The 21,691-nt window shown below is 34.4% G+C and overlaps 1 protein-coding gene across 1 annotated transcript in view; it reads right to left on the reverse strand.

Moving 5' to 3' along the window:
- Nucleotides 1-19,464, reverse strand: part of LOC111511620 (insulin-like growth factor-binding protein 7) — a 218,200-nt gene extending 198,736 nt beyond the window's left edge. The window contains 3 exon segments of the mRNA XM_074171946.1: nt 16,358-16,388; nt 16,391-17,054; nt 19,164-19,464. Of these exon segments, the coding sequence (XP_074028047.1) occupies nt 16,358-16,388; nt 16,391-16,508 (149 nt within the window). The 5' untranslated portion in view covers nt 16,509-17,054; nt 19,164-19,464.
- Between the last annotated feature and the right edge of the window lie 2,227 nt (nt 19,465-21,691).

Here is a 21,691-nt window from a genome sequence, read left to right on the forward strand (position 1 = left end):
GGGTTTTAGGCACTCAATTCCATTTTCTACACAAAATTATATGCAAATTCTTCGATCCATTTTTATCGATAGCAAAAAATCGCCGAATACACAAAACACTTTTTAACTTTCACGCATCTCACCAACAAACTAAACATTCCAAACAGTTAAAATTGTAAACACATATTCGTTTAAAAAAAAAATAAAAAAATAACAATAGAGTGTACGTAGCCGGCCGAATTGGAACCTTCACCTTATTTTTGAAGAATACAAGTATTACTCTTAGTCAATCTTCCTCATTGGTCCTATAAATTGTAACCATTAAAACACAGAGTCAGATGCTATAAATGCAATGCGCATATATACAGATGGCTCAAAAACCAAAGAAGGCTCAGGTTTGGAGTGTACTCCAGATCACTAAGCCTAAGGATTAAGTGGGGAATGGGAAGGAATACCAGCGTGATCCAAACAGAACTGGCTGGTATCTTAATCGCCACAAAAGAAACAACCAGGAAAGGAATTTCTGGCAAAAACATAACAATCTGCACTGACAGCAGATAAGCCCTATTAGCCTTGAATAGACAACGTTTAACTTCGGGGCTAGTACTAGAGTGTCACCAAGATTTAGCCAAAGCCTCGGTAGATGATAACATCATTCTGAGATGGGTTAAAGAGCACGACAGGAGTAAAGGTAATTGCATTGCCGAATCTTTAGCCAAGGAAGCGGCTGGACTAAGAATTTCAAGACCCAGTGGCACCTACGGCCTGATGACTTCGACAATTGCGGAACTAGCCAAATGTTATATCCATGCTCAATCCTCAAAGAGATGGGATGGAATCAAAGGATGCAATCTTGCCAGGATCACCTTGGGCGACCCTGGGAAGCTGGCGCTAAAGAAATATCTGGCGATGACCAGGAAAAATCTACGCTCAACAGTAGGATTTCTGACTGGCCACTGCCAACTAAGGAAACACCTCTCAACTTTCATGCACCTCACCGACAAACTAAACATGCTAAATAGTTGAAACAGTAAACGCATATTCGTTTAAAACAATCAAAAAAATTAACAATAGAGTGTACGTAGCCGGCCAAATTTGAACCTTCACCTTATTTTTGAGGAATACAAGTATTACCCTGAGTCAATGGTTGTTTTCCTATCTTCCTCACTGGTTAAACTGTAACCATTAAACGAGTCAATGTTCGGGTTAGTTGAAAGATATATGTCATCAGCAAAAGCTGAATTTGGATGAATTCAACGCTCATATCTTACAATATTTCAGTCTTCTGCGTCTAGCGAAATCTACTCACACCCCTAATATTCACAACCTTAGCCGCCTTTTTAAAATTCATTGAAACCTTTCATGCCAGCAGCAGTTACTGCGGCTTAATCATCTAATACTGCACCTGTGTCATCATCAACGTCAAACGCTTATCTATTTCTCAAGTGTCAACCGTCAATATCTGGAATCACCAAACCTCCTCCTAAGGCAGAAGAGCTTGTGAATTAATGAATATGAAACGTCGAAAGTTGGCTATATTAACCGATACTTCTGAAAAAAATGCTTTCTAGTTGGACCAGTAAGATAAGAATGGGATTCTATATAGTAAAAAAGCTATAGAACGAAATAAGAAAGAAGAAGATTTCTGTGGAAACATTCGGAAATAGTGTTACTATCTTCAATCGAGTTTAAAGGCCGTCGTAGTTTGGAACTGCATCATACGTTTCACTAGCACGTGTGGCTGGCTTCTTCAGAGGTTTATTCATCTTGTAATTATGAATTATGTAATTAATTAAATTATGAAAAGCTCAGGTAACAACAGAATTGAAAATTCAATATTAAAAAACTCTGTGGCTATCAAAACTAATGTTCAATGGCGGACTCATACTTTTTTTATTTGAATCTCATAGAAGCGATTGAAACAGGGGAAAAGTGAATAGCTAGTAATTAGCATCGATCCATGTCAAGTGCAAACCCATTTGAGTAGACATTCGACACGGAATAGCTTATTATACGAAGCTATGGGGGTACATTATTATCGATTACAAGAAACTGGGAAACGCATTATAACAGTGAAATCAGAACATCGTTAGTAAAAAAACTTGAATAAACCTACAGCACATGTATGTCAAGTCGTTCGATGTCGAATGAAATGTAGGATTTCAATTGAACCATCAATTCAATTGAATATCATTCAACTCGAAACAGTTGAAAATCATCGATCTCCAACATGTAATAGGTAATGACAAAAATCCAACTTTGATCTAGAATAAAATATCACCACAATAATGTGGGAAATAACTTGAAATAATTCTCTCGTTGTTTCGAAAATATGTTTTTACTTCGAATCAAAGAACAATCATATTTAAATAACTAGTTTCAAAATAAAATTTCGTAGAATAATAATTTTTCTAGTTTTGCAGTTTACCATACACCTATGGATTACATTATCAGAAAGTTCTGTCGGAGATAGACAAAATCCAATCTGACAACAAATCTAGCGTAAAGCAGAACACTTGAAAGTTGATATCTGATCATATCAAATTTTACTCGAATTGTATACAAAAATATAAGAGTATAATATACGAGTTCTTAAAAGCATATTTTCCAGCATGTTTCCAAAAAGCATGCAGTTCAAGAAAGTTAGTGACAGAAAAATAATATAATTCGAATTAACGTTTTCAAAAAACACTTTATTGTGAGATTTTCACTAAACGATTTTACAAAAACGCATCACGTCTTTCGCCATACAATGGCTTCTTCGGGCGTTGCCTTTTTGTAAAATTATTTAGTGAAAATTCCACGATAGTGTTTTTTGAATACGTTAGTTATGGATTTTCATCGAGTATCGGCCAATTCCATCATATATAATGCGAATTACTCGAAGATAAAATATTAAATGGACTGAAAATGTCGTAGTCTAACACACAGATGGTGCTACTAGTATTACATCCATATGATTTTAAGTTAACCCCAACCTTCAAAAGACACATTTACAAATTTCACGGCTGTCGGGCTATTAGTTTGTGGAATAGAAAATTTTGAGTGGAGTTACTTTTTTTACTTCAAACACGATGGACTTCGTGTGTTAATAAACCATTGTTTCCTGGGGAAAAAAATAATGTTCAAGCCAAAGCTTGGCTTCGGACTTCGCACCAGAAGAATCAACAATTGAGAAGTAGTTTGCTAAGGACGATGCACGCATAGACGCCCTAAAAAAAGACCGAAAAATAATTTTGGATGACCGCAAAGTGAAGTTGATCAAGATAGCTGCAGCTCTAAAGATATTAAAAAAATGTGTTGGACATGTGGGTCTATTCGACCCTCCTTAGTGACCCGCAAGGGTTTATTGTGGCTCACACCTATTCACACTAGACCAAATAAACCCAGCTTCTTAACGAAGCCGATTAGTTTGTATGGTGAGTGGTCTTTCAGGTCAGATGGTAAGAGTATGGCTTTGGCGTACTCTAAAAACCTGATTTTGTCCTCAGCGGAGCAGGCACAAAGTATACGCTCTGCTGTTTCATCATTTTCCAAACAGAGACGACACACACAGTCTTCCGACAGCCCGAGTCTCTGCATATGATGATTCAAATGACAAAGACCTATAAGAAGGCCTGTTGGACATCGTAGTTCATCCCAGCTGTAGCCCAAAAATCATTTGATATCAAGCTTCTAAGGGTGAATAAACGCCTTGGATTGAGCCAATCCTGGAAGATTCTGCCAGAAGTCCATAAATCTTCTTGCCAACCAGGTGTTCAATATTTGTTTGGCAGAGCCTAAAGTGATGCCAATGACAGGTTCTGGTCAGATGAAGCTGCTTGCAGCACCCTCCTTTGTAAGGGAGCTTCATTGCCTTCCAGGCCAGTATGGCCTTCCTGACCAGAGACTTCCTATCGAGGACAGTCGTTTTTGGCAATTTCCTACCAATTTATACGTTGCACGGTAGGAGCCAAGAGCATCCAACGCCGCTCAACTGTCCGAGAATATTGTTATTAACTTATGTATGAGGTTGGATTTATCCAATCACTTCGCACACAATTCAATAGCGTAAATTTCCGCTTGAAATACAGTCGCATAAATTCCTAGGCAGGTTGATATCTCTGTCCTGGGTCTGCGACTAAAACACCTGCACCAGAACCGGAAGGTGTTTTTGATCCATCTGTGAACCAACAACTATATGCTCTTAATATATCCTTCTCCCGGAGGATCCAGTCAATATGTGACAATAGATGAACCATGGCTCCATCATTCCACATCAGAATCAAAACGATCATGTGAGCTGATCGAACGTGGTGAACCGACTCCAAAGCGTGCAAAGGCGCAACAGTCAGCTGGCAAGGTTATGGTATTAGTATTTTAGGATGCGCATGGTATAATATTTATCGACTATCTTGGAAAGGGAAACACCATAAACAGCGACTATTACATGTCGTTACTGGAGCTTTTGAAGGACGAAATCGCGAAAATTGGACCCATTTGAAGAAAAAGGAAATAATGTTTCATCAAGACAAAGCATTGTATCACAAATCAGTGATAACGATAGCAAAATTGCAGGAATTAGGCTTTGAATTGCTTCGGTATCCACTATATTCTCCAGGTCTGGTCCCCAGCTACTTTTTTCTGTTCTCAGACCTCAAGATAATGCCCGCTGAAAATAAATTCCTCGACAATGAAGAAGTAATCGTTGAAATTAAGGCCTTTTTTGGTCCTAAAAGATAAATCATACTATAAAAATGATATCGAAAAATTGTATGACCGCCATTCAAGGTAACTATACTGAATAATAAAATAAAACTTTATCAAAAAATGTTTTTTTTTCTTTGTTAGCCTACGAAATTTCTAGACCATCTCAAGATATGGAAGAATACATGTTGTGTTTACACAACAGAAAATGAACTTCATTTCCATATATGAACCTTGATTTCTAATATTTATTGTATTCTTTCGAATGTGGAAATGATAAAGACGATTATTATTATTATTATATTCATTCTACCCAACTCATCCATACACCTAACAACATAAAGCAACCAATACAAACAAAATCGATAAACGAAATGAAGAAACCGAATAAACTCCTCCTTTCCACTCGAATTCCTAGTCTGCGACCATTCTCGCCATCCCAACGGGAAAATAAAGGTCGACAAATATCCGAGAGAATAAATACTACTAAAAATCAAGAAACCCATCGACTCTATTTGTATAAGCGATTTCCGATACTATGAAAAAGAATCAGGCGGCTCACCCTCAGTCAGTGTCAAATAAAGACTCTTTTATATGGTTAAATGTGATCGTATGTTTGTCTTTGAGAAAATGATTGTGTTTGCGAACGCTTCGTCTACCGATTTGATAATGTAAAAGAGGAAATTTTCTTACCCACGCACCATATAATGGTGACAAACGTGGATAATTTTCTTGTTACTTATCATAAAAATTTATCAGAGCAAAATTTGGAAATACACCAATTTATTAGTCTAGTTCACATGTACTTTTTTTTGTAACATTTTCAGCCCTGTCCAAAAATTACAACCAAGGTGTCATTCGATTCGTATTTTTGCCTAGAAAGTTTAAGGAAAGGTCCGAAAACGCGCCGATAAAAATTACAAAAGTTATAAACAATTAGGTGAAAAAAAATGGGGCTTTAGTTTTTTCTCAATATCTCGGAAAATTTTCAAAATTTTGGAAATTTGAAAAGAGAATTGAAAAGATCAATGAATTTGGGTAAAAAAAGTCCAGATCCCGAAACTGTATCTCGATTATTTATGATTTTCACAGAGCCCTGAAAATACAGCCAAAAGCGGGTAGTCTGGCTTCCGCGCGCCTTTCGTCACTCTGACATAAAAACAAAAAAAAATATTTAAACATATTAAATGTAAAAATTGAGGAATGAAAAAATTCATGTAATGTTGGGATACATCAATAAACAATAATCCGCAGTCAAAAAATTTTTATTCCAATTTTAACGTTAATTATAAATTTGTTAATTAATAACTTTTTCTGAATTGAAAGTTAATATAAAAATCCCTATAATTATTAAACTAAAACCCTGGCATTTTTTTCCTTTGGTGAAGTTATCCTCAATAGGCAAAAAAATTGATAACCGTTGCCAAAATAAAAAAATTGTTATTTTCTATTTTTTCATTAACAATTGAAAATTATAATTTTATAAAAAATACTTTACAATTTTTTTTATTTTATTGTTTCAATGTCTCATGGCAATAAAAATGTCCTTTTAGGAAATGCAAACAATATTTCTCTAGCAAGTTTTCAGCGACTATCGAGAACTTATTTATATTCTACAATGTGACACACTTGAAAGCGGGACACCTCCCTAAAATTTGCATCTTCTCTTCGTTTTCAAAAAACTTTATTTTGAATTGTAGAGTTTAAAAAACTACTTTTGGACCCAAATATCATTTTCTTTACACAAAAACTAAGACCTGCTGCGAATATTTTCATGGGTTGAAATACGAGAAATCATATTAGCGATTATTTTAGAAAAATTTGAAATAACCACTGGACTGTGTACCCTCTCAAATACCAAATTTGGTATACCAAATTTCATCGAAAAAATTCAATATTAATAGTTCTGTGGTTGAATCAACATTCACATTGTATCATGATAGAATATTAACTGCACACCTCTCAAATGGTTTTTAAATCTTGATGAGTTGGTCAACACCGTGCGGTTATGCAAAATCGCGCTTTTTTCATTTGGCACTGGAAACAAAAGACTATTGTTGATTTTATTGCTGCTGTTAAAAACTGCATCGAAACAGTAACGCCAGATTACGCCCGATTAGTAAGAAAAATGTCATGTAAAGCGGTAGGAATTAGTGATTTATCATGGAAGAACTGGAGTGTGCGAGGTAAAATTGATCTTGCGCGTCTTGTCGGAGATAATGCTCTTTCGGTAAGAGAAGCTGGCAGATAATTTCATGACAGACATTCTGATAAACTTCCGGTGAGCAGCAATACAGTGAACCGTATAAATTTTGTTTTTAACGAAACAGGTTTCGTATCGAGGCATATGCTCAAAAACAGAAACACTCCACATCTTGAGAATAGAAATGGTGTACGAATATTGCAATATTTTTTGAACTTGAATATTCCTAGAGAATTCCTAGAGATATTCCTAGAGATGCCTCGTAAAAATTAAAGTTAAACTATTCAAGCCAAAAATTTTACACACTCTGGAACGAAGACGAAGAAAGAAGGTTAGAATTCTGTTTGTGGGCTCGAGGAAAATATTTGAATGATATAAACTTCTCCAAAACAATTTTGTTTAGTGATGAAGCTACGTTCAATACAAATGGAGTAGTCTCATCCCAAAATTCAAGGTACTGGTCTGCGAGTATTCCTAATTGGGTTATGAAGGCAAAAAGGCAATATTCCAATAAAATAAACGTGTGGTGTAGGATAATCCATGATAAAAGTTTATCGGTCCGTTTTTTTTTCGAAGGTAATTCGAATGGAATCATGTTTTTAGACTTTTTGAGAAATTAATTTTGGGATGCAATACATAACTCATCAGTGCGGGATCGTCTGAATTTGAAGTTTCATTTAGATGGGTTTTTTGTACATAATGGCTGAATGATAATCATGGAAATCAATTGATAGGTCATAGTAGTCCTTACATTAAGTGGCCGGCAAGATCACCATACCTCACACCGCTAGATTTTTTCTTTGGGGTACTGTGAAATAGAACACTACTCGGAAAAATATTCTGATATGTTTTCTATATTTTATGACATTCTTCATACCATCATTGTTCGCTCTGTTCCGCAAAAAAATCTGTCTATGTGAAGAGATTTCCATGCTAGCACTCCACTGACCTGAAGAAACTACTTTATGAGAAAAAATCAGCTCACAAGATCTACAAGACCGCAAGCACCATTCAGTAATTTAAGATCTAGATGTAAATTTTTAGCAAGACAGTGTCAAGCAGATTATATCCAACGCACTGAACATTCTTTTATCAATAATGTTAAATACTTTTGGAAATTTGTAAGGAGCAAAAGGAAACATAACACTATACCTAACTATACCTAATATAATGACTCTTGATCGTACTGCTGCCAATGAGATCGATATTGCCAACCCTATTGTTAACCAATTTTATTCCGTATATACAAATCAATCCTTACATCAATACCTATTTAATATTCATCCATGATTAATGTATCTATTTATCACATTGAAATCTCGAAAATCTATGGAATTCCCCCTACTTTTTTTAAATCATTTAGCTTAATTTCATTCCGCCAACTTTTCTATATGAATACTTAATAATTCTCTATCATTAGGCGAATTTCCGGATTACTGGTAAAGCTCGTAATGGAACCCCAATATATAAACCCGGCCGAAAATCTGACATAAATAATTATCATCCCATTTCTATTATTAACGTAATCCCTAATGTTTTTGAGAGCACAATTTCTTATTTTCTTACTTATGACTGCTTCCCAATTTTAGGAACCCAACAATTCGTGATTGCATCAAAAAAGTCAGCGTAACAGCGGATCTTGATTCATAAACTTCAATTATATGGCGTTGATAGGCTAATATTGTAGTGACTCAAGAGCTATCTTACTAAAAGAAGGCAAACTATCAAGGTTAATCATTACTATTGTCATACAATCGCAGATACATCGGTTGTTGCACAAGGATCTCATTGGGGACCACTGTTGTTCAACTTTTTCATTAACGATCTAATCAGCTACTACAATGAAAGTGAAACTTTGCTATTTGCTGACGATTGAAAATGTCTCAAAATAATCAAAAGTAGGCCGATACATTGATTCTTTAAAGCAATATTCAGTGTGTCCGCAAAGTATGGAATAAATTCGATATTTCCAAAACCAAAGGTCGTTTTACAAAAACCTGAAACACGTCGATTTTTAATTTCAATGTCTTACATTTTACACCAAAATTTCATTATACAGGGCGATCCATATTAATGTGATGAAGTCATCGGTAATTTTTTGAAATGCAACACCCTGTATTTTGTATCAGTTTTACATAATCCGTAACAAGCTGATTCCGAAAGATGTGCGCTTAGAAAATAAATTTTATTGATATCTAGTAAAAGTAGAAATTAATTAAATTTATATTTTTTTCTAATGATAAACAATGGGAAAGTAATCCAGTAATAAATACACGACTTTATTTTAGATGTTCGAACTGTAGTCCTTGCTATAATTGACAATTACCGTTTTATCGTGAAATGTCATTATTTCGACTGACGTTCAGTAACTGTTAAATAGGACAGTAGTTGTTGTATTATTCCGTGGATTTTCTGTAGTATTGCTTCGAATCAAATTGAAGTACCTAGTAATGAATTTAAGTGTAAAGCAAAGAATTGAAATACTTATGATGATTGGCTATGGAGACAGATAGCGAACTCAGATGGAAGTGTGTAACTTATTCAATGAAAAATATCCAGAAAGAGGCATAACGTAGTCAGCAGTAAGTAAGATTGAAAAGAAATTTCTAGAAACTGGTACAGTTGAAAATGCACGCAAATCAGGTTGTCTTTCTGTAAATGATGATACAAAACTAGATATTCTACTTGCTTTTGAAGAAGATGAGCACACTTCTGTCCGTGAGGTGGTTGTGATTTCGATGTCAGTAAAACTGCACACAAAGTATTAAAATTGGAAAAATGACATCCCTTCAAAATCGAACTTCTACAGGAATTAAACGAGGATGATCCAGATAGAAGAATTGAATTTTGTGAAGACATGCTGGATAACTGTCACTAAGACCGTCCCTCGTAAAAAATATAATTTTTTCTCATGGAGCCACTTTTATATTGAATGGTGGGGTCAACCATCAGAATTGTAGGTACTGGGCCAAAAGAAAACCCCCATCCGCAAAAGGTAAATGTATGGGCGGGCATTGTAAGAAACAGGATCATCGGACCCTACTTTTTCGACGGTACTTTAGACGGGCCAACATACCTTTAGTTTTTAAGGGGATATCTTGTACCTAATTCAATTAATTTATTCCCCAGTAGAATTGATCCTGCAAATTTTGATGAAAGTTTATAGTTTCAACAGGATGGTACGCCTCCACATTATGCTGCAGATGTTCGAAGGTATCTCGACCAAAAGTTTACGAACCGATAGATTGGTAGACGTGGACAAATTGAATGGTCAGCGAGGTCGCCAGACTCAAATCCGTTGGATTACTTTATGTGGGGCCATCAGAAGAATGTTGTTTATAAAATGAAACCAGCAAATATTCAAGAATTAAAAGAGAGAATTTGAACAGAAATAAAGAATATTTCTCAAGAAACCATAAACAAGGTTCAACAAGAATTTATTCAACGTTTACGTTACTGTCAAATACAGCAAGGACTACAGTTCCAACATTAAAAATAAAGTCATGTATTTATTACTGGATTACTTTCCGATTGTTGAATCAATCATTAGAAAAAAATATAAAATAATTAATCAATTTCTACTTTTATTAGATATCAATAAAATTTATTTTCTTAAAAATACCGATGACGTCATCACATTAATATGGATCACCCTGTATGATGAAATTTTGATGTAAAATGTAGAATAGTTAAATTAAAAATCGACGTGTTTCAGGTTTTTGTAAAACGATCTTTGGTTTTGGAAATAACGAATTCATTCCATACTTTGCGGACACACTGTCAGTGTGTATGCGAAATGTATGTGTTTGAACGCATCTAAATGCCATATTCTTCGCTTCCATCGAGCACATCACACAATCACTTTCGAATATAGTGTAAATAATTTGATATTCTGCTTTCGAAACCAAAGAGCAAGATGTGATCTTAGACTCCACACTTAGCTATAAATCACACATTTCCGCTGTAATTCAGAAATCTATCCAGACCCTTCCCTGGTTGAGTCTCATCTCGATTATTGTTCCACAATTTGGTCCGCAATTCATATAAAGTGAATACATCACATTTTCTTGAGATATATTGCCTGTGTTGCATTAGAACGCATATTGAACGTAACTTTTCACGATTCACGTAGAAAACATAGATAATTAATAGATCTATTCAAAATTATCAACGGACTGAGTAGCAGCCCCGAGCTACTCTCCAAAATATCTCTACTCGTCCCCAGTCGTTCAACTAGGTGGATACAACCATTTTATGTTTGTTTTCACAGATTCAATACTCATATGACAGTTTCATACCAGAATTCTTTGAGTAGCTAACTCTCTGAATAACCTTCAAATCTTTGATATATCAGTTTCCTGCTTCAAAAACAATAAACCTAGTTATTTAATATATCCACCTGAGCTGTAGTATCGTTTAGTGTTATATAAATGAATAAATATGACATCCTGTGAGTGGAAGTGTCTTATTGAAACGAATGAAATCGATGAGAAAGTAGGTATCATAACCCGTTTTATCAATTATTCGTTTATTATTCACACCCAGTATAGAACAAGAGTTTTCACTCGATCGACACAAACCTGAATAACTGCTGATGTGAAACTTTCCGTCAAACTGAGAAATAATGCATTGTGCAGGTATAAGCGTTTCAAGAATGTCCCATCGAGACTATTATAAATCACTCAGGAATCCATCAACACAGCTCATCAGGAATTAAAAATGCATTTGTAGAAAATGCTAATGTGATATCGAGTTTGTGAAAGCCGAGAAATTTGCAGCTGGGCAAAGCACCCAACATCTTTAATAGTGACAAACAGTTCACTCATTATGTTGCAATGCTCATCGCTCATCCAATTTTGAGTTTACCTCACCAGTAAGTAGTACTTCGAATGCATCTTTCAAAACATATGGAATTGACAACAGCTAAATCACTTGGTCGCACACGTCATGAAGTACTGTTTATCGTTTTCATTCATTCCTGTTATTTGGATAAAAGGTGATACCTACACCAGAAACAAAAAATTAATATTATTCTCTACTCAGAGAAATTCAAACGCACAACTGAGGAGCAAATCAGAAAGAATTCACAAGAATATGATATTTTATCAAGCATCCAGTTGGAATTTAGAAAAATAACATATATCGATGAAAACACTGCGAAGTATTTTATTTTACTGAACTCAAGTCAAACTTTCAATGTCCTGCAGGTCATTGGAAATCAAAATTCAATAGTTTGCTTGGCTGAGAATCATTTTCATAGAGTCAACATAGAAAAAATGTGTCAAATCAATAAACTTCACTTATTTGACTTCGTCATTTCATATTTTGATGAAATTTATAGAAACTGAGAAATATATTAGGTTTCAATTTTCTAAAAAAACAATTTTGCTGTGCGGGAATTTACTCAAAATGCAATTGCTCGTCTTCTATTTTGAATGGCCTTTCATTTAATATGCAACACAAGTTTATAAAAAACTTTTTCACAATTTCAAAAGTCGTGTTTTCAAAATAATTCAAAATCATTAACAGAAGTAGTCAACTTAATGGATAAGCAGTGTTTGAAGTTTCGTAATGAACAAGTGGAACTGTCTGGAACTAATTGAATTTTTTGAGTTTTCAAAATCTGAAAAGCAACGAAAAAACTATAAAACTCAAATGAAATTCAACTGAAGAAGTACAAGATATTCTATCTTCACATTTATCTGTATTTTCTGTAAATGAATATAAAATTATAAGAAAATAGAAAACAATACAAAAATAAAAAATCTTTTTAATCTGTACCACCGCCTGGAAGATTTCGATATCGAAGCCGAATGGTACTTTTTTGCCAAAGTCCACAGCAGGCGAATTTGCCGGACTACTGTGAAAAGTTTGGCCTGAAAAGCAAGTTTACAGCATCTCCATGAAGATCAAATTCTCTGCTGCTAAACTTCATATAACCACCATTCTCCATCATATGCCTCAGTCATATAATCACTACAGTTTGCAAAGTATGTTTGTCTGCGAATAATGATAATAATAATACAGAATAATATTTGACTGTGAGTTTTGTTGCATTTCCAGGAACAGATGCCTTCAATTTTTACTGATTGAAGCGTTTTGATAAAAATATTTATAGCTCTCATGTGAGGTACATGTGAAATTTATGCCATAAATATTCCATGAAATTCAGCATCTGAGAGAATATGATCTTCATAGGGACACTGCGCTGTAAACTGGCTTTTGTAGCCAGCGAAGCCCATCGCAAGGTCCATTGTCGTGGACTCTGGTAAAAAAAATGGCATTCAACTCCAATCTTGAAGTTTTCAAGGTGGTGGCACAGATTTCGAAAACTTTCAATTCATATAATTTCGTGAATACGTTCTTATGAACAAATTGTTTATAGAAATTACGAATAAATATGAAGCTGGAATGCTTGTTCAGTTGGATTCAATTCGATTTTCTTGTTTCATCCATTTCTTTTCAGGCTTTGAATACATATGTTCGGAAAAACGTCCAAGTAACAATTATTTTTGAATAATATTAATCAACCCATCAGGTACAGGTCTTCGGGATTTTTTCAGAAGCTCAAAATCATTTTTTTTTCAAAGTTGTATTTTAAAAAAAACCCTCTGTGTTGCATAGTTTATGAAAGGGCATTAATAGTACTACCTTTCCCAAGGTAGCTCAATTAGAAGACTTGCATATTTGTAATGTACATATTTGTTTCATCAAAATCTGAAATAGAAAAGTTCAATTGGTGTGTTTATTTGACAGAAGTCCTTGAGGCAGTCAAGGACTTCTGATTTATACTAATTATACATATGACCGATATATACCGATTATATTCAAATTTATCGTTTCTTCGAAAAGGAACTGAATAATTGCAGATTAATTGGCTTCTATTGGCGCTATCGGAAAGAAATGTTTATCGAACGCTAGCAAATCAAAATAAATGTATTTTGGAAATTTCGTTAAAAGTCAGAGACCACGCCGTTATTCCTAAATTCGGTAAAGCGGTAAATCTATGTTTGATAATTTTGACATTTTCCAAACTGAAAGCCAAACTTTTCGATTCTTTAACGGTTTGTATCATTCATTTTCAAAAAGTGTTAATATTTGGAAAACAAAAGGTTCGCAACAGTAACAAGTTGAATGGCTCAAATTTATAAGTCATAAGAGTCTACCAAACGTTAGAACAATTAGATATCGAACTGTTGTTCATAACTCAAACACGAAATGCAAGGATACGATCTCATATCAAATATCGAATCAATATATTAACCTAGATATTGCATTAAACAGTTTGTAAATATGCGTGAATTCAAGAAAAACATTTTTGACGCACTAGATATATAATAAATAAATAGAAATAATTGTCTAGAATTTTTCATATCCTTTCTTTATATCTAATATTGTAATTTTTTCCACAATATTATTTGTAAAATTCTTGCAGGTTCATAAGGTATAACACTTTATACTGATCATCCATTATTGATAAAATGAAGATATTCAAAAGCTCACGAGTCTATTCTCTAAAAGTTTCCCAAAAAATAACCATATTTCAAGGAAAAAATTTAAGGTTTACATGAGCATGAATAGAAATTCCTTCAGGAATCAGAATAAGTCTGAAAACTGTATTGAGGAGACATACCATACATAAATATTTCGAAATCAAATCTAGAAATATTCATCTCTCTCAAATTTCTGTCCGATATAAATCACTTCACTATGGATTATTATAAAATATTCACAAATATATTGCCATTTCTTTCAAAAAGGAATGTTATAAACTGTGTCAATGTATATGCTATCACCAAATAGTTCAAATCATCTACTAGTTCCTGAATTTTACAAATATTGTCATATATATCACCTTCATGAAAAAAATGTTTCTGTCTTAGACATTTCTCTCTCGTATATATTTCAAATATCTCTCAATTATAAAATATTACTTTTCATTACGATACATACTCACGACCGCTCATAACTCTATGAAGGTCTGTTAATCAATATACCAAAAACCAATAACACGAATGAAGCTGTTAATTTCAGACCTAATAATACCCTTTCTGCCAAATTCGCGAATATACAGAGATAAATAAACTCTTAATGGATTTTCAGTCTGGATTTCAGTCTAGAGCTTTGCAGTTCACTGTTTCGAAATGGAAAAAAATTATAGATGATTTCCTTGAATTTCGAAAGGGGTTTTAAAACATTTTTTATTTCAACTTTACTCGATAAGCTGCAGTATTACGGTATAAAAGAAAAGGTATTTGATCGGTCCCAACGTATCCTAAGTAAACGGCTCACTCTCAAGTGTGAAATATGTTGATACAGGTGTTCCACAAGGGAGTGTACTAGGGCCTCTTCTATTTATATTCTACCTGAATGACATACAATTCATTGAAGATTGTGAATTTATTATTCCGTTTGCCGATGATACCCGGTAAATTTTCGTTATCTGGACACCCGGCGATTTTGAAAAAATTTTTGACTGTACTTACGTATTTTGATGCGTAGATTACGAATCCGAAAGAAAAAAGCGGCGCTCTCCCTTATTTAAAAAGTTACGGCCCTTCAAAGTTCAGAAAAGGGCAACTTTTCAGCCTTCTTTTTCACTAAATAAACTATTTAAAAACACAAGCATTTATTCACTAGGTCACCTTTACACCTTATTCCTCCTTCTTTAACACTTTTCACTTCAATAATCAACATTTTTCTTACAAAAATGTTAAAAAATGTACGGAGCTGCTTTTTGGTTACATATCACTGTATTTTACGTTTTTAAGGTTAATGATATGGTTGGTACGACTGATGCAGTCCATATTCCTGAAGTAATTCAAATGTTTTTTACCTTCATTCTTTAGATCGTAAATTGGTTTTTGGTGGTGTATTACGAATTTGAAATAGTGGGCGACGACAAATACCAACCGCTTTTTTCTGAAATGTCACTAGTAACTAACCTAAAAATAGAATAATGTCACCAGGAGAAGCATTCGTTTTTAAATTAAGTTTTTTATAAGAAAAATGTTGATTATTGAAGTGGAAAGTGTTAAAGAAGGAGGAATAAGGTGTAAAGGTGACCTAGTGAATAAATACTTGTGTTTTTAAATAGTTTATTTAGTGAAAAAGAAGGCTGAAAAGTTGCCCTTTTCTGAACTTTGAAGGGCCGTAACTTCTTAAATAAGGGAGAGCGCCGCTTTTTTCTTTCGGATTCGTAATCTACGCATCAAAATACGTAAGTACAGTCAAAAATTTTTTCAAAATCGCCGGGTGTCCAGATAACGAAAATTTACCAGTATGACTTGTTAAAAATATTTTATATGTATATTCGGTATCCTATTTCAATAAACAATTTCAATAAAAAAAGTCGCCGCCAAGAAACCCATCGCCTCACCCAAATTCCAGACTACCCCGCGAAGTCAACCCCAATTCTTCTCGCAAACACGTTAAATCAAACACCACCTCTCTATCCGCAATCTCATAAAAAATTAAAACCCCACTTACTTGCACGGATCCCAAACGACGATCCCCAATCGGGGCAGTCAATCTCGTTGACGATTTCGCACTCCCTCCTGTCGCACACGCAAGCAGGGGCTGTTAGCCCTCCACAAAAAGCAATGATAGCCACGAACGCCAAGGCAAATACACTATTCATCTTGTCTTTGGTTTAATGATGGTATGAAAAAGTTACATAATGGCGGGCGCTTTGTCCGTAGTCGAGAGGACTCCTCCAATGTATGATGTCACTTTTATGAATCGCGAAGTCTTTAGATACCGGGAAACAGTTTCAGGTTACAGAAGAACACAAAAGAGGCGATCAGTCACTTTCAAGCACCGATTTTAGAGCGGTCAGTTGGAATCGTCAAGTGATCACGTTCAATGTCTGCGAATCATTTCAGTTCACTCTGATCACCGAACAAACGAACAAACGTTTTACTGTCACTCGAACGAATCACATTTAACGTTCTGGACAAACATTAGCACTGGAAGGTGAAACATGTAGGTGCTTGATATCTTTGTTACAGTAATTATTTTACAAGTTAAGGAAATTAGAAGTGAACAACGAGTACCGGAGTTTGAAGCTAGTAGTTTTCGGTCCAAGGATTTACCGGAGATTTTGGAGCTCACTTGGAGAACGAAGTTGGGAGTAGAAGTCACAAATGTATTAGCTGGAAACTACCGTTGATATTTCTTATCTAATCTGAAAAAGTACAATTCAGTTACTAACAAACTCTATTTGGTGTATCATCAGACAATCGAGATATTGAAAAATATTGGAATAATGAAGAAATATTATTGATAAACATTAATGAACATCATCAACTGAACACGTTACAATTTTCAGTACAGAAAAATGAGCTAAACAATTCCTCAACGTAAGTCATACATGATCCACTCTAATTTTGATTAAAAATATCATCTTTCAAATGACTTGAGTATCCATTCTACAAACTTTTCCATGTTATCAATTGTGTTCATCATATGGCTAATACAAAATAAGGTATCTGAAAGATGTATGAAAACACCTTGAATTATTTACTGATGATTGATTTCAATAATTGTAAGTTGAGATATACTCACAAGGACCACTATTTCCACAAATGAGCAAATATGAAACTATATTGGTGCTTTTCGATATAATTTTTCAATGATGTATGTTTCTTCATAATAAACCACCCCAAAATATGAAAAAATGATAAGCCTGATCGAGAATCTGTCAGGCAGACAGCTAAAGTTGTTGAACAAAATTGTTATGAATGTTTCTCATTTTTGAAGTACAACTTTGAAGTCAAAAAATCTTCACAGCTTGTAGATAAATGCAATTCATTCCAGATGAGTTTCAACCCAAACAATCACTTGAGTAATTGTTTTTCAAGAATAAAAAATAAAAATGTTTTCAAACATTGGATTTTTCAAAACAATCGGCCATCACATTTCACAAAAATCAGGCTAAAACAGATGGTGATATCAGTATCCTTCATCGCTTTTCTTTCTGTTTCAATTTTTGCAGTTTCATCTAATAAATAATAATCAGATACTCCATATTCATATAATTTTATTTTCATGATGACAATTTGAATAAAAATAATGGAGTCAACTGAACAGAAACAAGATTTTACTTAAAGCCGAAAGAGCAATGAATCGTCTTATTGGTATCTATTATTATTGGGAATAACTCAACAATCTGAATGATAGCTTTCTAAAAGTTGGCATCGAAAAACATGTTATTAGCATCGATTCTCATCAGGTTAGGTCACATATTTCTAAACTATTCTTTCATTCTAGTGATCAGTGGCAAGTAAGAAAAAGTTTTCAATATTCTATATTTTTTTGATGTTTTTTCCAAAACGAACGAGATTTGTTAATTTTTCAGAACGTATTCCATAAGCTATTTAATCTCAATATGTCAACTCCATTGGCAAATCACGATGTCGTTCTTCAAATCGAAATTTGTTTTTCCAAAAGAATGGTGTGCTTTTCATAAAATATATTCATTTACTCGGTATATATTTCATTATAGTTTCTCTTAAATCGATAACCTGTGAATTTTCCCTGCGCAATCAACAGTTTTTTTTCATATTGAATCCTGGTATATGCGTCTATTGGAAATACTTTCCCTACACCAAAACGAAACTAAAAGTTTTAGTAATTTCCTGGTGATGCAAACTCAATTTACGAAACACGCGTCGAGACAAAATTTCGGTTCGAAATTTGTGTTTCCAATATATCCATTTCACGCCGTAGGTTCCGATTTTACCCAGCAAACTTATTCACTAGTTTCATCGATCTGGGTACAGTCATTTTCCTTTGTCATTGTTGAGTAAGAGCTATTCAACAGCAGGTACCATTCTATAGTAATATGTTTTCCGATACCTATTGAATTATTACGACAGGTCAACCTCACAATTTTGTTATCAAGTCAATAAATTCTATAGAAACAATCTAAAGAAAGTTCCCAACTTGTTTTTTAGGTAGTCATATGTCATAATACTTAATTTCATCAATGAAAATATTGTGTGGGATTTAAAATCACCACAAGATAGTGTAGAACATTTTTTGAATTTTTTGCACCGACGTTATTAGTATGAATACAGGTATATTCGATTACAAATATTTTTCTCTCAGTTAATGGAGATACATTTACTGTACATTATAGTCTATATTAGCATATTATTATTGACTCCTAATAATTTTTGACTATCTTACAAATCATAATTGTTAACGACTTTCCCTTTCTCAATTTGAAATTTTTTTCGCAAAATAATGTTTAAACATATTTCAATGAGTTTCATCTCTACTCTCAGCTTACCTATAAACTAACGTAAGTTTCAATTACGTCATAATTAATTATCATCAACCAACATCTATCACTGGCCACGAATCCTTCGCCACTCTTTCCAAACGGTGATGCGAACTTCACGTGTTTTCATTCGGTATCGCGCCGCGACGTTCACTCCAAAGCGCCTGTTGAGAAAAACGATGCCCTACTGGATTTTCGCGACCGTCACTTCTTTCTCCAGAGCATGCTTGAGCCCTATGTGGAAATTAGTGCGCGCATGCGTTCTGTATGCGCGGCCACTGAATTTGAGCTTCAAGAATTGTCAGATTTTTCTATGAAATGAAGATAATAGTTCATTCAGCGGCGATATTATTATTGATTGGTTATATTCATCTTTAAAATAGTTCATCAAAAAATCTGTGTAGGGGAAAGGTGTTCGAGATGATTCACTTAAGGGAGAATGTTTGTGATATAAATGATATTTGACTTATTGCAGATATAAATACATTTATTCATAGTAAATTTATCTATCTAATTGTTGTCACACTCAAAATATATATTTCATGATGTGTTATTATTATAAACACCATTTTTCAAAACGTAATGAAAGGACCATCTTGTACACCCCGGTGTCCAAGATGATCTGTGCGGTAGGGGCAAGATGATCCCAGGATCATGTCACTCCCCTCAATTTGAGATTGTCATAGGTTATGGTAAATTAAAAAAAAAAGTCATAATCAGGGTTTACTATCTTGAATCAAGTCAGTTGGTCCCCATAATAATTAAATAAGGAAACAATCATCACATTATATGAGATCTGTGGTTGAGTAAAGGTTCAACAAAATTATACAATCTTCTAACGAAGGCAAATAACTCGTCTTCTAAAACAGATAATCTAGTAAAATAAATCTCACTAGTCAAAATCAACATTAAGAAAATAAAAAAATTCTGCATTATTTTCAAAAAATACAGATGAAACTCAAAAAAATATTGTATAGTGCTAAGCGCCTCTTTCCTGGCGTATTTTTACACCAATCACATTTGAATTCATCAGGATCGTTGCTATCTATCCTGCACAAGCTTTATGGCCCCATCTTTGGCATACACAACATTTTATCCATTTATCGCCCCTATCGTCTCTGGAAAATGTTTGCATACAGAAAAGACATTCTGCGTCTTCTTCTTTAGATGACTGTGATACAATATTCTTCCTTTTATTTAACATTCCTTTGCCTACAATTCTCCTTTCTGTTTCTTTATAGGATGCCTTTTTTTTACTTTTTGTTGTGTTTTATTGGTTCTATTTTCTTTATCTGTCTCTTTATTTATTTCTTCCTGTAAATAATGTTTGTATGGCGTGCTAGTTAAGATTGACTTATCCATTCGTTTTCTCTCAAGATGGCTTCTTTTACCGACAATTTTGGGCAAAGGATGAATTTGAGCTGTGTGCAACATTAAAAGGTTCACATTGGCTATCTTCCAGAATGGATGGCGATACACTTGAGGTGCGTGCGTAGCTCATAGATTGCAATGGCGACAAAGGACTCCAAATTGACAAATTCCCATCATTTATGGGAGTTGGTGACGGTGTTTTATTCTGCAAATCTGCGAAGACGTGTTGCTGCAGCGATAAAGGCAGCTTCGGAACACACATCCGGGTTGAAAGGGAATATCCCAGTTTTGGCAAACCATTGATGACATTTAATGGGACCGCTGCTTTTAAAAAATAAGCCTCTTCAAAAATCTTTGCAATCTGAAATACAGTTGCTGGCCTGCCAGGATTGTTGTTCATCCATTTTTCGAGTGACTGATTGTGGTATATACTTAAGGGATACATCAAACTGACATCTAAAGGCTGCAGTTTATGGGTGCAGTGTGGAGGCAAGCAGACAATAGTGACGTGGTTTTCTCGAGCTTTCAATAATAATTACAAATTTTTTGTGTGTGAAAGGTGGCCATTTAAAATCAACAGAACTGGGTTCTCTGCAGAAGGTTCCGTGAAGCTAATAAAATGGTCAAACCATTTGGTAAAAACCTCCAAATTCATCCATTCAGATAAATTACATGCCCATGAGGAGCCTGGTGGTGCGCCATCTATTATTTCCATCTTCCTACGAAATCTTCAAAAGATAAAAATAGGTGGTACAAAAGTTCCAGAAGCAGACATACAAATTACAGCTGTGGTAGTCTCCCCTCTTTCAGCTGATGTAACTCGAGCTACCGGTTTACGTCCAGTTCCTGCAAACACCTTTGTATTTTTGGTAGGCACCGTAGAAATGCTAGTTTCGTCAACGTTATAGATACATTTTAATGTGAAATAAAACTTATCTACCACTGGTTTATTAAAGGCCCGTGCTCGAACAGTAGAAGTGGATTCAGGTGCACGAAGCGCTATATCTGGATGCCATATGCTCCATATCTTTAATATGCTTCACGAGCATTTTTTCCTGTTCTGCCATAAAAACTGTTTTTTTTTTCACACCTAGCGACATAACAGAGATAACAGACATAACAGAAATTGTGTACTTAATGTTACAACATCCAGCGCTTTGATCATG

This window comes from Leptinotarsa decemlineata, unplaced genomic scaffold (genome assembly GCF_025532065.1).
Source record: "Leptinotarsa decemlineata unplaced genomic scaffold, Ldec_3_MD MMD2_tig00000035_RagTag_RagTag, whole genome shotgun sequence".
Classification (NCBI taxonomy): Eukaryota; Metazoa; Arthropoda; class Insecta; order Coleoptera; family Chrysomelidae; genus Leptinotarsa; species Leptinotarsa decemlineata.